This window comes from Eulemur rufifrons, chromosome 18, assembly GCF_041146395.1.
Source record: "Eulemur rufifrons isolate Redbay chromosome 18, OSU_ERuf_1, whole genome shotgun sequence".
NCBI classification, from domain to species: domain Eukaryota; kingdom Metazoa; phylum Chordata; class Mammalia; order Primates; family Lemuridae; genus Eulemur; species Eulemur rufifrons.
The window spans coordinates 68,610,619-68,632,425 of record NC_091000.1 but is presented as its reverse complement, the minus strand read 5'-3'; the positions used below and the strand labels follow the sequence as shown (position 1 = coordinate 68,632,425).

The 21,807-nt window shown below is 45.4% G+C and overlaps 1 protein-coding gene across 3 annotated transcripts; it reads left to right on the top strand.

Annotated features, from left to right (window-relative positions):
* The first annotated feature begins 723 nt into the window (after nucleotides 1-723).
* WRNIP1 (WRN helicase interacting protein 1) lies at nucleotides 724-21,549 on the top strand. Of its 3 annotated transcripts, none has more exons than XM_069492882.1 (7): nucleotides 724-1,789; nucleotides 4,058-4,249; nucleotides 5,509-5,675; nucleotides 14,787-15,016; nucleotides 18,978-19,133; nucleotides 19,858-19,937; nucleotides 20,535-21,549. In XM_069492882.1, exons 1-7 carry the CDS (start codon nucleotides 953-955, stop codon nucleotides 20,808-20,810), a joined length of 1,938 nt encoding a protein of 645 aa, XP_069348983.1. In that variant the 5' UTR covers nucleotides 724-952; the 3' UTR covers nucleotides 20,811-21,549. The 3 variants fall into 3 exon arrangements, with proteins under 3 accessions (XP_069348983.1, XP_069348982.1, XP_069348984.1); XM_069492881.1 differs by having other exon boundaries at nucleotides 5,434-5,675; XM_069492883.1 differs by lacking the exon at nucleotides 19,858-19,937 and having other exon boundaries at nucleotides 783-1,789; nucleotides 5,434-5,675; nucleotides 20,535-20,647.
* Nucleotides 21,550-21,807: the final 258 nt, after the last annotated feature.

Genomic DNA, 21,807 nt, shown 5'->3' with positions numbered 1-21,807 from the left:
CACGCATGCTTTAATCTTATTTCCTCCATTGATGGTGGGCATTTTCTATCCCTGCCTACAACGTAATTTTAAATACTAACATTTTGTTGTTACGGGACTAAGCGCTGAAGTTTGTTTCCAATTCTTAACTATTAAATATCGCACGCTAGATAAGCATCTTTAAGCGCGCGCCTCAGGCCACAGGCCCTTGGCTAAACGGCCAACAAACCAAAAAGGGGGCGCGCTCATTTGCATTTCTTTGATCATTTCTGAGGGGAACCATCTTTTCACCTGCAGAGTTTGTGTTTTTTGTTGTTCACGTCCTTTGTGCAGCTTTCTATTAAAGCCTTTGGGTTTTATTCTTCCCCCACTTCCCCTTCATTACAAACAACCCCGCCCGGCCTCCTGGCGCCCCTCCCCACACGCGGGCCCTACTCGGCTCTCCCGCCACAGCCTCCGCGCGCTGCTCAGGCTCCTCCCCGACGCCGCGCGCGCTCGAAGGCCCGGGCGTGGCGCCGTTTCCTCCACCGCGCAACCTCGCGCACGCGCAACACGCCCGTCCCAGCGACCCACCCCCGGCAAAGGCCGTTCGCGGAGCCGGAAGTGGTCGCGCGGCGGCCGGGGCGGCCGGTCGCGGACTACACTTCCCGACGTGCCGCGCGGTTACTGCTGGCGGCACGCGGACTACACTTCCCGAAATGCTGCGCGAGGCCTTGCCCGAGACTCGGCAAACGGCCGCGGACTACACTTCCCGACGCGCCGCGCGAGGTGTTGCCTGCGGCCGGCCGGGGGCGTGCCGACGCGGGAGTTGCGGACGTGAGGCATGAGCGGCGCCCTCCCCCGGGGCGCGCGCGTCCTGCCGCCTACCCAAGCGCGGGTCGCGCGGCGCGGGGCCTAGCGGAGGGCATCGGAGGCCTCGGCGCGCGCGGGGGCTGCTGCAGCCTCGCCGGGGGCGGCGAGGGCGGCGGCCGCCATGGAGGTGAGCGGGCCGGAAGACGACCCCTTCCTGTCGCAGCTGCACCAGGTGCAGTGCCCCGTGTGCCAGCAGATGATGCCCGCCGCGCACATCAACTCGCACCTGGACCGCTGTCTGCTGCTCCACCCCGCGGGGCACGCGGAGCCCGCGGCCGGGCCGCACAGCGCCGGGGAGCGGGCCAAGGGGCCCTCGCCGCCGGCCGCCAAGAGGCGGCGACTGTCGGAGAGCTCCGCGCTGAAGCAGCCGGCCACCCCGACGGCGGCTGAGAGCAGCGAGGGCGAGGGCGAGGAGGGCGACGACGGCGGCGAGACCGAGAGCAGGGAGAGCTACGACGCGCCGCCCACACCCAGCGGCGCCCGCCTCATCCCCGACTTCCCGGTGGCCCGTTCCAGTAGCCCCGGCAGGAAGGGGTCCGGAAAGAGGCCGGCGGCCGCGGCCGCCGCTGCGGGCAGCGCGTCTCCGCACAGCTGGGACGAGACTGAGGCGCAGGAGGAGGAGGAGGCGGTGGGCGACGGCGATGGCGACGGAGACGCGGACGCGGACGCGGACGGCGAGGACGACCCGGGGCACTGGGACGCGGACGCCGCCGCGGCCGCCGCCGCCACCTTTGGGGCCAGCGGCGGCGGGGGCCGCCCGCACCCCCGCGCGCTGGCCGCCGAGGAGATCCGGCAGATGCTGGAGGGCAAGCCGCTGGCCGACAAGATGCGTCCTGACACGCTGCAGGACTACATCGGGCAGAGCAGGGCTGTGGGGCAGGAGACCTTGTTCCGCTCGCTCTTGGAGACCAACGAAATTCCCTCGCTCATCCTTTGGGGGCCACCGGGCTGCGGCAAGGTGAGTGCCGCCTTGGCCTAAGGGCTACCGCGTAGTGATGTCTGCGGACGGGAGTGGATGGAGCTAACGGTCAGAAAATCGTGGGTGCCTCTTACAGGCGGCAGGTTGCTGTCCGCAGAGAATCCGCCTGGCCTGGGAGGCCTAGGGGCGCAGACACCGTCTGAGCTGGGGCAGTGCTTGGGTCCACAGGTGGAGTCTGTGATAGGCGTGAAAAAGACACACCTCTCGGACTCGTAAGACACCTTTGCTGTCGTTTTCAAACGAAGATGTTAATAAATTCATAGGCTTACAAGAAGATGTGAACTCTTAGATTGCGCTCTTTGTATTCCACCGGTAACCCCACCCCAGACTTTTAGTGACCCAATTCCCAAGGAAACAGCCTGCTACAAACATTGTAAAGGAACATTTATACATCTCATTCGTATGTATATGGGTTCAGCTTTGAAAAAAATAATCAAATTCTTTTTATTTCTATTGTGCTTCCTTCCTTCCCCTCACATTAGTTGGTTATTTACAGCCTGATTTTCATTTATTCTTGAGAATAATATTCATTTACTTAGCCGGACTAATATAAAAACTTTATCATCTGCAAGCCATTTTCATCTAGTATTTTCATAACTTTTCTCATAATGTCTTGTTCTCTAGAGAAGAAACATTGATGGCATTTTGGTATAAGTTCTGGTACCATCTTTAAGGATTAGCACAAGTCCAGAGGAGAGCAGTTAGGATATTGTGGGGCTAGAAAACATGACATTGGAAGAACACGTGAAAAAGTGGAGCAGTTAAATCTGAAAAAAAAAAAAAAAAAAAGCTAAGAAGTGCTTAAATATAGAATGCTCTCTTATCCATAGTAAGAGAAGGGAGAATGAGCACCAGTGAATGAAAGGCAGACTTCAAGATCAGAGTGTGAAGAGCTCTTGCAGTTTTCAGATTCAGACTCCATTGTACACAAGGGTTTTTAAGATTTTTCTCCGATTTTTCTTTCCAGCTTCATCTCCGGCAACTTAACCACACCTCCCTTTACTCTTGGGATGCATCTTCCTCTTTTTGTACCCTCTTGTGTGCACTCATGCTTTGTCTTTGGCCAGGAATAAACCAGATCTGTCCCAAATAACATTTTATGATGGTGGTGGAGTTGTTTACATCTATCCGACCATGGATTTAGTTGTTACCCCATTTAGGGGATTGAGCAGTGGCATTCTTAGTAATTGTGAAGTCTTTACATTAGATCATGAGAATGGATGTTCAGCTGTTGCTGGTCCCAGACAGCAAGCAAAAGGTCCCTAGGGAGATGAGTGTGTGAGCTCATCTTACCCGCCACGCAAGAGTTCCTGTGTCCAGGCTGCTCAGTGGGACGGCTGGTGATCGATCAGTCACAAGCCTAGGCGTATGTGACATGGGAGCCTGATTCCAAAAGTTGAGTAGGCTGGGATTTGGTAAAGAAGCAACCAGTGTCTAATGGTGTCATACAACTTTTAGAAAACAAAGTGCCACCTTTCCATTCAGGTGCAGAGTTGTCCCTTTCATTAATAGTCTTCGTTTTTTCTTTATTCCCATCTTTACTATAGTGCAAACAGTAGTAATACCAGCATATGCATATTTACTGAGCACCATTAAGTGCCAGGTACTAAACAGTGCTTTCCTTGTATCTCTTTAGTTTTCAGGTTAGTGCTAACGTGACTGAAGGGCTCTTGTTCGTATTCTACCAGATTGGACATCCAGAAGTGGCATTCAGTCATCCCAAATCCTAAGTAGTTGTCACTGGTCTCTCAACTCAAAGGTTCCTTCACTCTCCTTTTCTCAGCTGCTCTGCTTCCTGTTTGAGCTGTGGTTCTGTGATCACTTCTGCACCTAAGTCCTGCCACAGCAATGCTTTCTTGGCTGGAGGAGGGAGAATTTTCTTTTCTCTTTGGTGAGAGGTCACAGCTGTCACCCAGGCACTGCTAAATCAAGACAGCCGCTCTTTACTGGGATTCCAAAGATCTTAAAGAGTCCCCAAAAAAGGAATCAAAAAAGGTTAAGGACAAAGGAGAAAAGGTCAGGATTAGCCTAAGGTTTCGCTACTTTCCTGTTTTATTTATAATGTTGGTGGAGGTTTTCTTGTTTATAAAAATATGCTATGGTATTTCATATTGTATCAGTGCTGCTAAGCATTCTTCAGAGTTCAAGTTGCGTGGTAATAGTGCTGGTGCTGCTGGAGGTAGTGCCTGTGGGTGCTGCTCTGTGTCTGAACAGCTTTTCAAACTGTGTGTGTGTCATCTTTTCTAGACCACTCTGGCTCACATCATAGCCAACAACAGCAAGAAGCATAGCATAAGGTTTGTGACATTGTCTGCAACAAATGCCAAGACAAATGATGTGCGAGATGTCATAAAACAAGCTCAAAATGAAAAGAGCTTTTTCAAAAGGAAAACCATCCTTTTTATTGATGAGATTCATCGGTTCAATAAATCTCAGCAGGTATATTAACTTCCTTCTATCTTTTGGTCATTGTGAACATCAAATAGAATATAAAGTATGTGAGATCACTTTGAAAAGTATAATGTGCTATACAAATACAAGGGACTATTATCATTAACTTTGTTTACAAAGAGGCATAGGCTTGTCATCCCATCTCCTTTTGAACCTATATTTTTTCTTAGTGTTTTTTGGTGATAAGAAATGCTTTCTCTATCTGATAAATGAAAGGGTTGGTATATCCCTGAGCTGTATATGTCAAAAGCAGCTTTGGATCAAGTTTCCAACTTGTAGAGATTTTTAAATGAAATAGTAGTAGTCATTGTGAACACTTTAACCTGATTTTAAGATCATTATTTTAATGTTTTTTATTTCTCCCTTATAAAATATTACTTTTTATTTTCAAAATTAAATACTGTTTTCTATAAGTTTAGGCTCTCATCAAGGTGTTACAAGATCTAATCACTATTTACATAAGTTTCTGAAACAAAAGTAAAAGGACACTGTTTTTATAAAAGCCACTTTTATATTGTTTCTAAATAAACATTAAAATTTTTTTCTTTGATATTTTCTTACAACTTTTTAATCATAAATAGAAATATTTCACAAAACCCTAAGTTTTTTTTCTTTCTAATTTAAATCTTTTTGGACAAACAGACCTTTTAGAGTTCTGACTGGATGTTAGCATTCTAGGTTTCATATTGGACCATTGACTCATCTCAGTATTTCTTTCCCGTAAGACAGCATCTGGTCCTTACGTACTGGCTAAATTTGTTAGGAAGATAACAATATGATTGAATAGCTGCAGTGGGAGAGGATTCCGGAAACACTGTTTTTGTATTTTCTTACTCTTGTATACAGTTCAGCCTTGGGTAGAAGATACTTTTTTTTCTAAGTACAGACATCATTCATGTTGAAACTGTTTTAGAATTCTACTTAGAGCTATTAGTCTACCAGCAAGAGATCAGGCTTAGACACTGGCATTCCAAAAGCCATGTTTTAGACTTAAAAAGAAGGAGTTGTACTCTCCCAAATTTTGTATCCATATTCAGTGAATATAAAGCTGCTATTCCTGAACTCTAAAGATAAAAATGAGGGAAAGGAAGGAATGGGTAGCCAACTTACATAGGATTCTGTAGGTGGCCGTTGACTGGAATCACTTTCTTCTGTTTTCCTCCCATGATTAGGACACTTTCCTTCCTCACGTGGAATGTGGGACGATCACCCTGATCGGGGCAACCACCGAGAACCCTTCCTTCCAGGTCAACGCTGCTCTTCTGAGCCGCTGTCGGGTGATTGTTCTTGAGAAACTTCCAGTAGAGGCAATGGTGACTATTTTAATGCGAGCGATCAACTCACTGGGAATCCACGTCCTAGACTCTAGCCGTCCCACGGACCCTCTGAGCCACAGCAGCAACAGCAGCTCTGAGTAAGTTGACAGTGTGCAGCATCGGCCCTGGGGACTCACACCTCCCAGAGAATCTCCTGGCAGGAGGCCAGAAAGGACTGGGTGTCAGTAATGAGAGGGTGGGGACAGAGGAGAAAACTTGATCTGCCAGTGATGAAAATAAAAGAGGAGGGAAGTACTCAAATATACCAACAAGGATATCCTGCAGACTTTTTTTTTAAGATGCATTTTCTAGCCTCTAATGGGTATATATTTATATAATTCTTAAAACTTTAACATTGTTTTGTTCTTCTAGTTCTTGGGCACTTGCTTTTGTGCTTAGGGTTCTTTTCCCAGCCTTTTTGTGTATCACAAAGTCAAACTCAATTCTATGAAAGTAAAGGAATTTTAACTGAAAATGACAGAGGCTGTTCCTGGCCCTATGGTGATCTATTTGTATCATGAGTACTATGTGCGTTCATTAGAACATAGGATATATATAATGGACAATCAATTTGTTCTCTTAGGTCAGAAGTTTTCCTTTTTTATATATGTATTAGAACATATTCTTCAGATGTCATTTGTTCGTGTGTTGGCTGAAATACTGCAGTGGAACATAATCTGGTCTGAAGAGAGGCTGTTGCCTGCCTCCTCCTGCTATGGACACCGCAGCTGCTGGTGCCTGCCCTGAGGCCAAGTTCTGGAGCCACTTTTCTGTGAGGATTAGAGTACAAGGCATAGCTTTAGGCTCAGGGTTTAGGTTTCAGCAGTCTCTCCTATGTGTCTGGCTTCTCCCATTTGCTGCTCAGATGTAGGAAGAATTCCACCATGTCTCATGAAAGCCTTGAAACATTTGGCCCAGGGACCACTGGGCAGAACAAACTTGCTTTATTTTGGAGTACAGTTGTGATGGGAGAGCCATTCAGACTGTGACTGAGAGAAGAGGATGGAACCTGCTGGTATCAGTCAGGTGTCCTCATATCAGGGGCCCTTCGTGTGGTGGGTCCGTGTCAGTGTCCAAGGGGGCTTCTGCTAGCTCCTCTTATCTAGTACAGGCTGAGCAGCCCAGATTCAAAATCTGAAATGCTCTAAAAGCCAAAAGTTTTTGAGCACCTACATGATGTCAAAGGAAATGCTCATTGGAACATTTAGATTTCTGGATATGGGTTGCTTAACCAGTAAGTATATAATGCAGACATTCCCAAATCTGAAATCCAAAACACTTCTGGTCCCAGGCATTTCAGATAAGGGATACTCAACCTGTGTAGCTTTCTGGTAACAAAGTTCTCATCATAACTCACATAACCACTTGACAAAGACAAATTGAAAAAGTGAAGGGGGAAATCCTGACATTTTGCTGTGTGTTGATTATCATCATATATCTAGAACTTTATATCCTGCGTTTTCACTTTTCTAGGGTAATTTTTATGGATTTCACGTCATCAGTTTGTGGGATTGAGTTATTCGGATATCCTCAGGTTTTTCTCCCTCTCCCCAGTTACTGCCATGCCAGAATTTAAATAAAATGAGGACAGTGGAACCATGGAGCTCATCCTCATGAAAAGAATTTCTGCATTTTAAAAGATCTATAGGTGATTTGAGGTATATTAAAGTTTGAGAGGATCTAGTGAAAGAATTAAGATTTCTTCTAGTTATTGAAGCTGTTAGAAAAATGAGTCAGTGTTTCTTAATCTGCTAAGATTGCATTTCAGAGAAAACCTCCCATATCAAGTAGATGATTTATTTTTTCCACCATCACTTGTTTAGAGATGATCCCAGTTATGACTTCCTTGGATTCATTTGCGTATTTGCTGTCTCGTGTCCCAGGCCTTCCTGGGAAGACTGGGAGGACAGGAGCCTGTCCTTGTTCATATCCCCAGCACGGCACCTAACACATACTATGTGCTTGATAAATGGTTAGTAAATGAATAAATCCTAGCTTTCAGTATAAAAGTAGTAGTTTAATTTTTTTATTGGTATAGTGCAGCATAAGGGATATTTGCCCAGGTATCAAGAGCCTTTTTGTTTTCACCAACAGCAAGCAAAGTGAAATTAAAGAATATTAAGTTTAGATTGATTAATGGGTCTGCTTGTTAGCAATTCAAACAATAGGTTAAGTTGGGAGATGTCGTAGGCCACAGAAAGAACTCTTACATAAGTGATCTCCTAATAGAAGTACCTACCACCCCAATTGTTATAGATAATTAAGAATGGATTGTGTAGTATTTTAATTATTTTAGGTAAAATTTTATTTTCAAATCCCTATTGACAGCAACGTATATATCCTTGTGCACATAAATCAGATTTGTTTACACTAATCTAGCTGGAAGAAAAGGCTTTTAACCCTAAATAATTACTTTCTCTCTCAAAGCTATGAGAATGCATCTGTATTCTTGTGTCACGTTTTGGTGCCCTAAATAGCACTAGAACACTTAGAGAACGCCTAGGCCATTGACGGCTGTGCATGAGAGGAGGTGAGCAGAAGTACTGGATTTGGAAACTAATACAGCTGCTCCTTAGATCATTCGTTATTGTACTTAAGGAATTGGGAGTTTTACATAGTATACACATATATATGATACATTCCCATGGATTGAGATAAGTATTCTTTTTAAAAATTTTTCCTCCTATGTTTATTTACTCAGTAGAAATCGAAGATCTTGCATATGCCAGGCATTGGCTGAGTGTTGCGAAGCATCTTCCTGTGCCTTTAGAGAACGTGCAGCAGCATAAAAGCTAGACGAGCAAATCAGCTTACAGTGCCGCGCTGCAGTCAGGCCATACACGGGGGGCGGGGGGGGGGGGGCCAGTGGGGCATAGAGAATATGTGAATCAAATATTTCCTCTCCTAGATAAGGGGAAGCTGAGTTGAGTTTTGAAGGATAAGCAGAGTTTTACTGGAAAAGATAGAAAGCTCATTATCCGTGTCATAGTTCCTTTGCTTTGTATGGCAGATCAACAGTTTTCATGTATTTTGCTCTCTAAAAGCATTTTGGTCACATGATAACAAACAGTGACACATGCTATCTGTGCACTGGGTTAATTTTGTAGGCCAGGAAAAGAAATCCGTGTTCCATAGTATGATGAGCTTGTGCTACTGAAAATGAAAACGTAAACACATTTAATCATTCTGCGTTACTTGCTCCTTTGAAGGATTGTGGATTCCTAGATGACAGGACACATGCATATTTAAAAACACTGCTAAAGAATTAGGTGTGTGTGGACCTAGAGTGCATAATTCTGTGACTATGAAGACGGTGAAATGAGAAGCCTTAATTGCCTCCTGACTGTCTAAGTAGGCCAAGTTCCAAGAGTTAGTTGAAAGAATTGAACTGGCTTCAGTCCCTGTGTAAGGTGCTGTGGCTTTGTGGCTTCACTCTGAGTCTGGGGCATTTCTCTAATTATCTGGAGAGGGAGGCTCCAGACAAGCTGGCCCCAAAACAAGATGGGTATAGGTTTTTTCTTTTTCCTTTCTTTTTTAAATAAAAGTTTAAATTGTTTAAAATAATCTTTTCTACCACTGAATGGAAAGAAAGGTAATGGAACACCAGAGTACAAGGTAATAGCCAGAATGAATTGTGGGTATAGGGTAGATTTCAGTAGTTTTTGTTAAAAATGTAAAAAATTGTTTTTTTAAAAAAGTACATTGATATAGCTGTTATAAAGAAAAAAAGTACATTAAAATGGGGCCATAAAAGCACCAGTAACCAGAAACATAGATCTAATGGACCCTGGATGAGTTTCCTATATCTGCTATAACACATTACCATAAACTAGGTGGCTTAGAACAGCAGAACTTTATTCTCAGAGTTCTGGAAGTCAGAAGACCAAAATCAAGATGTTAGCAGGGCCACACTCCCTTCAGAGGCTCTAGAGGAGAGTCCTTCTGGCATCTGGTGGCTCCTGGGATTGCTTGGCTTGTGGCCACATCACACCAGTCTGCCTCCATTTTCACATGGCCTTCTCTGTGTCCCTGTATCTTCTCTCTTTCGGTCTTAATAAGGACATTTGCTGTTGGATTTAAAGTGCAGCCTAAATCCAGAACGATCTTATCGCGAGATCCTTAACTTAGTTACATCTGCAAGGACCCTATTTCCAAGTAAAGTCATACAGATTTCAAGGATTAGGACTTATATCATTTTGAGTCTCTATTCAACCCACTACAGACACCTACCAGGTATGTGGTATAGTGTCATTTGGAAAGACATGTGCCTCCTTAGGATTAAACAGAGAAAGATGACATCATCTGTTAAATGTATGTTCTCTCTTTGTAGACAAAATAAGTTTTGTTTTACTTTCACTCTGGTTATCATAGAAGCAGCAGAGTTGGGGTTCTGCCTTGAAGATTGGCAATTTTGGGGAGTATGCTATTGATTAAATGATTAATGCTACTGATTAAAATGATTCTCATGATGATAGCAATAGCTAACATTTATTGCATGCTCATGTTATGGCAGGCACCGCTCTAAGCATCTAAGCATTCTACCTAACTCATTTAATCTTCAGTACGGCTCTGCAAAGTATGTCCCATTACTTCCTTTTTACTACATGAGGAAACCGAGGCACAGAAAGGTTAAGTTACATGCCCAAGACCAACTAGCTTGAACATGATGGAGCCAGTTTTTCAGGCATGTCTCTAACTACTCAGCAACCTCAGTTGCCAGAAGGGATCTAAGTACCAAATTAAGAGAAGGCAGATGCCACTGGTGAGTGTTGCCATTCTGACCTTTCTCTAAGCACTTCTTTGTGTAAGGACAACTCTGTATCAATCTGTAACACGGACAAAGAAGTCCCATCTGTAATGTAGCAGGAGGGCATTTTAACCAGATCTGTACAGCAGACTGACTTAGAATACATTTTGGAAATACATCCCTGGAGATTTAGCAGTCAGTCAGTCTGTGATAAGGTGAGGTGCACACACACGTCTGTATTTGAAGAAAGCTCTAACCTGATGCACATTACTAGTTGAGAACCACTGTGCAGTTGTTACCCTGACCATGAAATGTTCCTTTGCCTTAGTGAAAGAGATTCACTGAGTTTGGTTTGTGATTTAGGGAGGGAGAGTTTAACTGAGCCATATATTTTGTTTGGTTCTGCCATGAAATGACAGGAACATTTTCACTTACTTTACTCCTCCTCCATCTTAAACGAGTAGGATCCTCCAAATCCCAACATCATCCAGTGTGCAGAAGGCCTCAGGATTCAGGTCCCTAGAAGAGAAAAGGGAAGGAGGAGCTTCCTGTATTCCTCCCTCAAGACAGCACTCTTCTCTTCAGTTGGAGAGGCGGGGTTCTCTAAGTCTGTTTTGCTCTAGGTCTTGACAACTAGGAATATCTTTTCCGATGCATTTATTTTAACCAACTCTTCCCTTACTACGGGACAGTTTTTTTATTACATTATAACAGCATAATTTATTTATGAAATACGGTTATTTCCCTGTAGGCTGCTGTGACATTTTGGGCATCCTATCTGCAGAGGAGATTTCACCTCATTTAATTGTAGTCCACCTCTGGAAGGTTATTTTTAAATAAACCTTTTATAAGTTTATGCTTAAATCAGAAATTAATGTTAAATTCTCTAGACTAGGAGCACTCTTTCAAGACCCTGTGTGCAGTAGTTACTGTTTGCTGAGGGGTTTTGCAAGTATCAGTACAAATGTCCCTTCATCATTCTTGGCATGAGCTCTCTCATCTGCTCCCCATTCTAAGATCTCAAGCTATATTAGTACATCTTACTTTGTTACCCTTCACACTTTAGTGGAATAAATGGGGTTTCAAGATATATTGGGTGGCAAGTAGAACCTTCAGAACGCCCTGCACAGTGTTCTTGACAGCGAATTTCCATTTTGTAATTTTCTTGTGTGGCCACTGTGAGTGCTACCAGTGCTTACGTTATTACTGGAACGAAGTTGCTGGCGGCTTCATTTGGGCTTAGAAATACTTTCTTCTTTTGGATGGGAGTGAAGTTTGGATTGAGGGTCATAGCCAAAGGGAGGAATAAGGAAGGAGTGGTGGGGACTCAGGTGGCTTTTGTTGTGGTAGCACCTGGTTCCCCCGGACTCCAAACAGAACAGTAGAACTGCTTGTACTTTGGTCAGGACTTCAAAAATGGAGGGAAGGACCCTTTTTCCAACCACATGAAATGCCCACTTTTAAAGGCTGATTCACAGAGCTCTGTTTATAAATCTGTGGAACAATCTGCTCGTTGGCTTCTCTCCTAACGCATGAGGCCTGCTCCCTGACTGTGTTCGGGGACTGATGGAAATGGGAGCAGAGCAATACAGCAGTGAGTACCAGGGTATGCAAGGCCACCCATCTTGTCACTGTCCCCAGAGCACTTCATGCCTCTCAGTACACACAAAGGACAAATTCATAGGAAAGGGATATATACTAAAATATTAACGTTGAGGTAGACCAGCAGTAGGTGACTTTTTTCTTTTCCCTTTTTAAAATTTAATATAATGTACATTTCTTTTTCTTTTTCTTTTTTTTTTTTTTTTTTTTTTGTTCCCTCTGCCGCCTGTCCCCAATAATGTACATTTCTTTAAAAAGTAAATATTCAGGCCGGACGCACGGTGGCTCACACCTGTAATCGTAGCACTCTGGGAGGCTGAGGCGGGCAGATTGTTTGAGCTCAGGAGTTCGAGACCAGCCTGAGCAAGAGCGAGACCCCATCTCTACTAAAAAAATAGAAAGAAATTATATGGACAACTAAAAATATATATAGAAAAATCAGCTGGGCATGGTGGCGCGTGCCTGTAGTCTCAGCTACTCGGGAGGCTGAGGCAGTAGGATCGCTTGAGCCCAGGAGTTTGAGGTTGCTGTGAGCTAGGCTGACTGACACCATGGCACTCTAGCCCAGGCAACAGAGCAAGACTCTGTCTCAAAAAAAAAAATAATAATAATAATAATATTCAGAAGTCTGAGTAGCTTACTTGTTTTTCAAACAATTACTTAATTGTTAAGGATGTGAAACTATACACAATACTATCCCAATTTTGTTTAAAAATGTAGATGTAAGGTTGATGGCTGCATGGGTGAGTGGATCATAAAACAAATTCAGCAAATAACATAGTAGCTATTGTTATTGCCAGGTGGTAGAGAGATGGATTTTGTTTTATTTTCTTTATACTTTACATATAACTTTTAAAAAATAAATGTTTCACTCAGAGATTGTGAGAAAATTGAAGTTAGTCCATTCACTGTGCAAATATTGGCTGCCTGTTATCTGCCAGGCAATGGGGATACAAAGAAAGAACAAAACGTGATTCTGTCATTGCGGCTCCAACATTAGTGTGGGGATGGAGAGACGGCAGATGTAGTCACCACATAACCCACCTCATGGTGCAGGGTCCAGGCTGCTTCAGTCAGTTGGGACTGATTAGGGCTCCTGCTCTTACCCCCTTTTCTTCCCTCAGTTGTCCTGCCAGCCCTCTGTTGCTAGGAAGCTTCCCAAGGAGATGGAAGGCGTTGCTTTTATTAGTTCCGAGGCGGAAATGAGACGCTCAGGCAGTTTGGGTTCTCCCTGCCTCCCTCCCCCACCGCAGGTAGCCCGTGGTAACCAAGTGGCAAGTGTGCCCTCCCTCTTGGGCACATCCGGTGCCACCCACCCCACTGGCACCGGTCCCTCCCTACACATTTTCTGTAGTATGTATTCTGACTTTCGTTTTCTTCTAAATCATCTTCCAGAAAATTTGCTGAACAATTTCTGGTTGAGAAATAGTCCATGAGCTTTACACAATACCGATGATGTGCCTCGGTGTGTGTTTGTTGAGTGCTCTGGTGAGGTCTCTGCTGAGAGGACGCCATCAGGAGGGAGGGAGATGGTCTCCAAGCTGTGCCCATGGCTCTGGGGCCCGGCGCGGGCGGTGGGCATGAGTCTGAGGAGAGTCGTTTGTTACAGAGCTGAGGCTAGCCAGGTGCCTTATGTGTGATGAGTGACCCACAGTGAGTAACTGGAAATCTTGGCTTTGGTGAATAAGGGAGTGAGATGGGGCAGTCTCAACATGTTAGAAGCAAACCTTTCAGTGAATGAAATGCCGACTGGTATTAGTCAAGTTACTCACCAAGTGAAGTCACGTGGGTGTTGGGTGAGGAATTCTGCATTGAGCCCACCAAACAAGCTGGATCCCCCTTCAGAAACCCCCCAGCCCAGGCCAGTTGGTGCCTGTGGGTTGTTTTTCAAGCAGCTGACGTGGACAGTCCTAATGGATTTATTACGTACCGTAGATGTTTTCAGCTGACGGTTGATAATGACATGGGGGAACTGTAACTTTGGAAAATAATATTTTGCTTCACAAATGTGCAGGTAGCAGCCCACCCAGGAATTAATCAGACCCCTCTATGTAACGGAATGTGTCAGATATCTCGTTTAACTAGACTAGGAATAAAAAATTTTGCGGAATCAGACATGAAAACTAATCATAGTTACATGTTCTTTTTGAAGGTCCAAATTTAGAGATGTGATAGTAAGTTTTAGTCCTGACATTTGGAGACAGGTTAGGTGACTTACCCAAAGTCTCATGGCTAAGTAACTGGCAGAGCCTTCTGATTGGTTCCCAAGCTAGCGACCTCTCTGCTTCCCTGTGCAGTTTGTGTGATCAATACCCACTAGGAAGCAACCTAGTGCAGTTCCCAAAACGTCCACAGACCTGCTTCTAGTCCTGTTGTGCCCAGGGTAACTGGGGACCCGGTTGAACTGCATGTCTGTCAGGCTAATATTCTGGCGTGATGCTGTCTCCTCCCTGTGTGGAATGTGGTCTGAGCATACCTTCCCATCTGGTTGTGTGCTGCCTTTGAAACATGTTTTCTGTAATGAGGAAATGCTAGCATTTCTAATAAAGTTTTCACTGTTCTATGGGCTAGAACCAGAGAGACCACATGTCAACAGTGACCTTCTAGGACATTCAGTGTTTGCTTTACACAGGCTTATATGTGTGAGCTTATACAGTGTGATACCCTTGTGACTTTAAAGATCTAGTCAGTTCTTAGTCTTGAAAATGCTTAAACACATTAGCAGCGTGCGTTCTGAGTAAGGAGCAAACGCCTTGAACTTTTCTCAGTGACCTTGCTGAGAATTAGGAGTTCAGTAAGACATGCTGCAGAATGACAAGTGTATAACCTGAGCGTGACAGTAACACTGGTTGTGTTTCAGGCCCTCCGTGTTCATAGAGGACAAAGCAGTAGACACTCTGGCTTACCTCAGTGACGGGGACGCCCGGGCTGGGTTGAATGGACTGCAGCTGGCGGTGCTTGCCAGGCTAAGCTCCAGGAAGATGTTCTGTAAGAAGAGTGGGCAAACCTATTCTCCCAGCAGAGTTCTGATCACTGAGAATGACGTGAAGGAAGGCCTCCAGCGATCCCACATTTTGTATGACCGTGCAGGTGAGTAACTGAAGTGTGGAAGAGTGAACCTGTACGGATGTAAGTGTGTGCACTCATCCTCGTGTCAGCGGGCCCCAAGGCCTGCCCATGATTCTCGGCGGGCTCTCCATGTTGGTAAGGGCAATAAGCCTCCCACACAAGGCTGACCTTCCTGAAGAGAGGCAGAAAGCAGAAGCTGCCCTGATAAGAGCCAAGAGGAGTTTGGGGTTGAAATTGCAGGCTTTCATCCATCTAGTAAGGTAGTTAGACATCTTCCCATTGCTCTTTGGTAGAACCTTGCAGAACACAAGCCCTTTTGAGAACTCATGCATTCAGTTGACAGTAAATAAGTCTTGTGATCATTTATAATGGCAGTAAGTAGCAAGAGGACTTATGCAATAAACGACTTACTAGTTTGGGATTAACTCTTAATTTCTAAGATCTAAAATAAAAATTAAGTTTTCATGGATGTTGATGCTTTTGTTATAGCTTTTTAAAAATTTTAGTTTTGCGATGTGCACTTAGCTGTTTGTGTAGAACTGCATTTACAGATACCAAATTGGACACCAGCTGTCATTAAATCCATGACCTGGAAATATTAAATGTCATTAGCACAGCACATTTGCATCTTTTTATAAAAGGGGGGAGGTGAAGATAGCGTACTGTGGATGAGGCTGGACTTGTGGTGCTTGGGCATTTGTGTGACTCCGGGTGGAGTCACTGCAGTAACTGTGGAATAGAATTGCCACACTTTTAAAGAGCTCTATCAGAAAAGGAAGCTGATAACTGAACATTCCAGATTTCACGGAGGCTGTGCCACATCTACAGTATTTCCTGATGACAGAGAGTCCTTACTGGTCAGAGAAAGGTTGGAGGGACTTAAGAATGACTTTGGTTCAAGGCGCCGCCTCTTCATGAGTGAACGTGCAGCACGATGTTGTGGGGAGATACTGAAGCTTGTCAGCCTTGGTGCGCCTCTGCTGGGGCAGCGTGGGGGTGTTAGTTAGTGCTGAGGACAGATCGACGCATTGAAGGAACAGTCCTGTCTGCATTCTGACGTGAATGAGCCTCAGCAGGGCCCTCTCAGCTGGCCAGCTTTCCCTTGTGCTGCTGCGTGTCATGAATGCTTGAAAAGGAAAACATTCTACGTGCAGAACCCTACTTTTGGCCAGATACAAAAATTGGATATAAGAACAAAATGGAAATTTTTGAGAGGTAAAAAATTCCCACATGCCGGGCTCTCCACCATTTCTTGGGGTCCAGCAGCAGTGGTCTTTCTCCCTTCTTGTAGGTGTCCCAGAGCAGACTCTTCGTTTTAACTGGACCGACTGGGACTGTCCCTTCCCATTTTATCCAACTGTCAGTTGAAATCTACATACCATGGCATTTGCTAACACTCAGCTGTTGAGGATTTTATAGATATTTTCTTTTTCTTGAATCTCAAATAGCCTTAGGAGGTAGCTATTAATATTATCCTCGTTTTACAAACGACAAAACTTGCCTAGGTTCACAGAGCAATTGGTAAAACTGATTCTCAAATCTAAGTCTGACTGGTTCCCAAGACTGTATCCTTGCCCCGCTTTGGTACTCGCCTCCATGCCAGCCCTGCCAACACTGGTCACACCGTTAGGGCACGTTCCTCAGAGGGGTCACCCCTCTACACACACACACAGCAGACCTTGGAGGAGTCCAGTCCTAGGAGTCCTATTAATATAATGATTTAAAATTCACGATCCGAAACCTCAGTTACTTTTGCACCAACCTAATACTTCCTGAGCCCGACGTGGCCACAAGGGAAGCTGTGCATGAGGGGACCGCCTTGTCTCTAGCTCTGAGCTGGGGGCAGTGGAGGCCACCTAGTGCCACAGCCACAAGAACCCCACATTCTACACATCTTCCCAGTGTCGGTGTGCTCACACGCCCACCCCACTATGTCATGTCTGCCCCACAGTGGGTCTGCAGACAGCTCCTGAAAAAGGGTATCTTAGAGGGTTTGTTCCATAAATAGGGATGTTGGAATCATTGCCTTGGAAACCTGTTAGTTTATACTGTTGGGCCTGTTTATAACTCTAGTGAGACAAAGTCCCACCCCCAGAGCTTTTATTGTTTCTTTTAATGTCACCTAATATATAGTTACCCTCTAGGATGATCCAGTAACTAGTTCAGATGTTTCTACATCAGAGTGAAGAAATTTCTAATAAGAACAAATTGTCTGCCATGCGTTGATATCAGGGTTCTATATAAAGTCAAATTTCAGGTTATAAAGCAGTATACGATAAAAGCAAAACTGGAAGGCAGCATAGAATGCTAATAGTATCTGACACTGATAGCATGTCTCTTATAGTGATTGCTCTGTGCCGGGCATGTGTTATTGTACATAGTTCTGTGAGGTAGGTGGTCTCATCATCCCCATTTTACAGATGGGAAACCTGAGGGGCAACCAGGATCAGTCACTTGCCCGTGACCACATGGCTACTTAGTTTGGGGCCAAGTCCGGGCTCCTGGCCCCAGAGCCCCTGCTCTTGCCTGCTGTGCTGGTGGTATTGCCTCCCCCGTGACCTCGGTAAAGGTGGGAGAAGATGAGTAACCCGTGTCGGGGGAGTTTAAATTTGACAGAAAGGAGACTAGAGGTAGTTTTTCCATCCCTCCATACCCTTGAGTTTAGCCAAGCCTGCACTCCCCAGCCCTGCCGCCACCTGCCTCCACCCTGCAGCGGGTAGAGCACAGCCAGGGTCCAGGCCAGCAGGTCCGCCCCAGCAGTCAGTGACTAGGGAAGCCTTGGGGCAGGGGATACTCAGGGTCCTCACAAATCCGGTAGCTGGGCTGACGCCATCCCTCTGCCCTGCTTCTCCTCGGAGACTGGAGTCACTCCAGCCCTGCTGTCAGTCTTTCAGGTCTTTCCCCTTTGGTGGGCCAGCATCTTGTCACTTGCTGTCTTCTCCATCTGAAGACCAAGTGTCATCTTACCAGTATGGTCAGCTGCTGGGGTTTGTCACTGGGGCTGAATGCTGTGCCCAGCAGAACACAGTTTTATTGCTGACATTGGCTTATGAGCACAGACCAGGTGCTTCTCCAGGAGGACTAATACTCATAGGAACCACGTGCTCTGCTCTCCTGAGAAGGGTTCCCTCTCCTTGAACTTACGTAAGAGAGGGTGGTCAGAGAACAGTGACGTGTGTGCACGTGCCGCTGCTTACTTCCTGAGAATTGTTTAGCTATCATTTCTTGCCCTTAGGAAGGCACATTTTACTGATTTGTTTCCATGTGAATCTAAGGTAAAAAATGGGGTAAGACCAAGTGGTAAGAGAGTGGGCTGCAGTACCTTCCGGTGAGAGCTGTTAGTCCGTGCGTTGGTCTCTCTGGGATCCTGCCTCACAGGTGTCCCCACACTGACGCTGGCAGAGGGAGGTTTAAATGACCACACGCTTTGGATATCAGAAAGGCAGCTGGAAACGCCACTGAGGAACAAATGGGCTGTACCAGCTGCCCTTGCCACTTAACTCTCCATCCTGATGGCTGTGACCAGGCCCACAGTCGGTTGTCCTCACATAGGCAGTGGGGCACAGGATGGAACCAGAACACGAGACTCACCCTCCGTCCACTCTTGTCTCTGGCAAATCCGCTGGTCTAGGAGGATCGCCTTTCAGAGTGAACGCCCACCCCTTCGGTGTCTGTGCGTGCACTTGCTGTGGACAGCCACAGGGTTTTCAGCAGCTTCCTCTCCCTCTGAATGGGACTGGCTTACCAAACAGGCACCCCAGCCCCACAGAGAGCTGCTCTGGGGCCCGTCCCAGGATTCTGCACAGATGGCGTTTGCGCCCTCCTGCTAGGCAGAGTTTAAGGCCAGCTGCCAAACCCCACTCTCCTCAGCTTTCCCAGGGCCTTTATTAGTACAGGCTTTCTGCAGATCAGCCAGTGGAATAAAGATGTGGCGTGGGCACCCCCGTGAGCTGCGTGTGAGCGTTGTTCTTTGTGGTGTCAGGAGAGGAGCACTACAACTGCATCTCCGCCCTGCACAAGTCCATGCGGGGCTCCGACCAGAACGCCTCCCTCTACTGGCTGGCTCGCATGCTCGAGGGAGGAGAGGACCCGCTCTACGTGGCAAGGAGGCTCGTGAGGTTCGCCAGCGAGGACATAGGTGAGTGTGATGGGAGGGTCCCAGAGCCCCGAGTCCATGGTGTAGCATGATGGGGGGGATTGTGACTTTCTTGTGCGTGGTTTAAGAATGTCTTGGGACCATGTGGGACGAGTAGGAAAAGATAGGGCTCTATGCCTGAGCCCGGTCATTTATTTCTTGGTGTGTTTGTGCTTTTGAGTATTTGTGTTCATAAAGTCAGCATTTTCTGTTTCATCTTCAGGAATGTTTTTATTAACATGAGTGGCTATTCAGGATATTGAAATAAGAGAGCTGCTTTTAAATTTGCTTTGAAGTCAGGTGTTCACATTTTTCTTTGGACAGTTTCCAAGGCAGAAATGGAAGACTCTAGACACTATTTAAAGAAAAAGATGAGAAAAGCTTTACTCTTCTTTGGTCTTATTGAATGTTTTGTTTTCAGTGTATCCATCCATGTGAATGTCTTTGTGGCCTTTGTTCCTTATGTTTGTTGTACAGAGTCTCATTTTCCCTACTAGATGTAGAGTTTTTTATCCATACGAAGACAATTCTTGACACCAGACAGTAACCACTCACTAAATATTTCTTGAATAAGTTCAGAGACCATACATAAGTTGCTGACTGGGGTTGTTTTGGTCACTAAGTCCACAAGCAGTGGTGGTCTCTGGGTTGCCTGCACATGGTCAGGTCAGCAGGACAGCGCATGTTGTGACTGAAACTCTCCTTTGTCTCTCTCTGTGTGTGGCAGGTCTGGCAGACCCGTCTGCGTTAACACAAGCAGTCGCTGCCTACCAAGGCTGTCATTTTATAGGCATGCCTGAGTGCGAGGTAAGGGAACCAGCTCGGTTCTTTGCGAATCCCCTCCTTCCTCGTGCGCTCTGTCCCCTTGTGGTTTTGAATATATGTCCCTCCTTCACTGAACAGTGATGTATTGGACCCATTGAATAAGCTGCTTGGCTTTGAATTCCCATTATAGAATCTTAGATTCTAGAGAAAGGACACTCAGTGTCAATGAGGTCATGTCTCCAAACTCTATAGGAGTTCTAAGGTTTGGGGGAAGTACTCCAGGTTTTCTGGGGGCCAGAGAAGTTAAAGGGGCTGAACAGGAAGCCTCCTCAAGTTCACCCCCACACCAAGCACTTTCGTGTTCATCTGTTTTATATATTGGTGGTTTAAGAAAAATTTCATTTAGTAAAAAGTTCTTCAGTTTAAAAAAACGAAAACCACTGGCCCGGTTTACTTTTTGCCTCGTAGGAATTTTTTCTATGATAGGTGATTATCCAGACCGTAGGCAACAAAGGGGGATGGTAAAAGCACAATGGCGATCTTTTAAGAATTAACTAGAGGTATGAGTCATAAAGTATTCTGCAAAACAAACTTTCTGGCACCTTCCTAGTAGAATGTGTCCTTCTGTGTCGTTCATAGGTGCTTCTGGCCCAGTGTGTGGTCTATTTTGCCAGAGCCCCAAAGTCCATTGAGGTGTTCAGTGCCTACAACAACGTCAAAGCCTGCCTGAGGAACCACCAGGGCCCTCTGCCCCCGGTGCCCCTGCACCTGAGGAACGCGCCAACCAGGCTGATGAAGGATTTGGGCTACGGCAAAGGCTACAAGTACAACCCCCTGTACAGCGAGCCTGTGGAGCAGGAATACCTGCCTGAAGAGTTGAGAGGAGTTGATTTCTTCAAGCAAAGGCGGTGCTGACTCTTTTAGGCTATGACAGCAGAAGGATGTTTCTTTTTTTAGGGAGGGCCAGAAAGAAGGAGTAACTGGATTGTGAAGTTGGTTGCCTGGTAGAAGTTAAAACAGACCAACATTTTGTGCCAGAAATTTAAGAGTTCTGTAGGTGGAGGCACGGTTACTTCAACTAAATGTGTAACATTGAAATTGTGTTCATTTGCACTCTGTGCAATGGTTATGCTTATGAAAATATCTGGCAGCTTTGTGCAATGAATTAATGTTATAAGGAATTATCTATTTTGTCATAGTATTTAAGTCATAATGTCATTTCAGAATTCAGTTCTGTAGGATTTTTTTTTTTCTTTAAAAAATGTATATTCTGGGTAGTTTTAATTGGTAAAAAAATGTAATTGTGATTTAATACTGCATAGTGTTTTGGGTATTTTTTTTATATGCAAAGGTCTTACAAGCCAATAAAACTATTTCAAAGTACTCTTCAATTCTTCAGTGTTTTTCCCACCTGGATGCTACGTCCCAACATCGTCACCATTGCATTTTCTGCAAAAGAGAAACCATCATAGGTGAGAAGATTAGAGAGCCTAGTTGAAAAGTCAGTTTATCTTTTTGAAAATTAATTTTAATTTCTTTAAAAAAGTGCATGCACATGGTTTTAAATGGCTTGTAAAAGACTCAAGTTCTCCCCTGGCCCATTCCTCCCCACTTCTTCCAGTTTCTTGCAGCTCCGTATTTCTAAATAGTTTTTGTTTTGAGACAGGGTCTTGCTCTGTCGCCCAGGCTGGAGTGCCGTGACATCATCATAGCTCACTGCAAGGGATCCTCCTGCCTCAGCCTCCCGAGTAGCTGGGAATATAGCACCACGCTGGTTAATTTTTCTTCTCTCTTTTTTTTTTTTTTTTTTTGGTAGTGATGGGGGTCTTGCTATGTTGCTCAGGCTGGTGTTGAACTCCTGATACCAAGTGTTCCTCCTGTCTTGGCCTCCCAAAGTGCTAGGGTTGTAGGC

Bases quoted from the DNA above. Each gene is read 5' to 3' on its own strand.
- WRNIP1 (XM_069492881.1), top strand. From the start codon at position 953: ATGGAGGTGAGCGGGCCGGAAGACGACCCCTTCCTGTCGCAGCTGCAC. The intron at 4,250-5,433 runs GTATATTAACTT...TCCCATGATTAG, and splicing joins GGTTCAATAAATCTCAGCAG to GACACTTTCCTTCCTCACGT. The intron at 5,676-14,786 runs GTAAGTTGACAG...GTTGTGTTTCAG, and splicing joins AGCAGCAACAGCAGCTCTGA to GCCCTCCGTGTTCATAGAGG.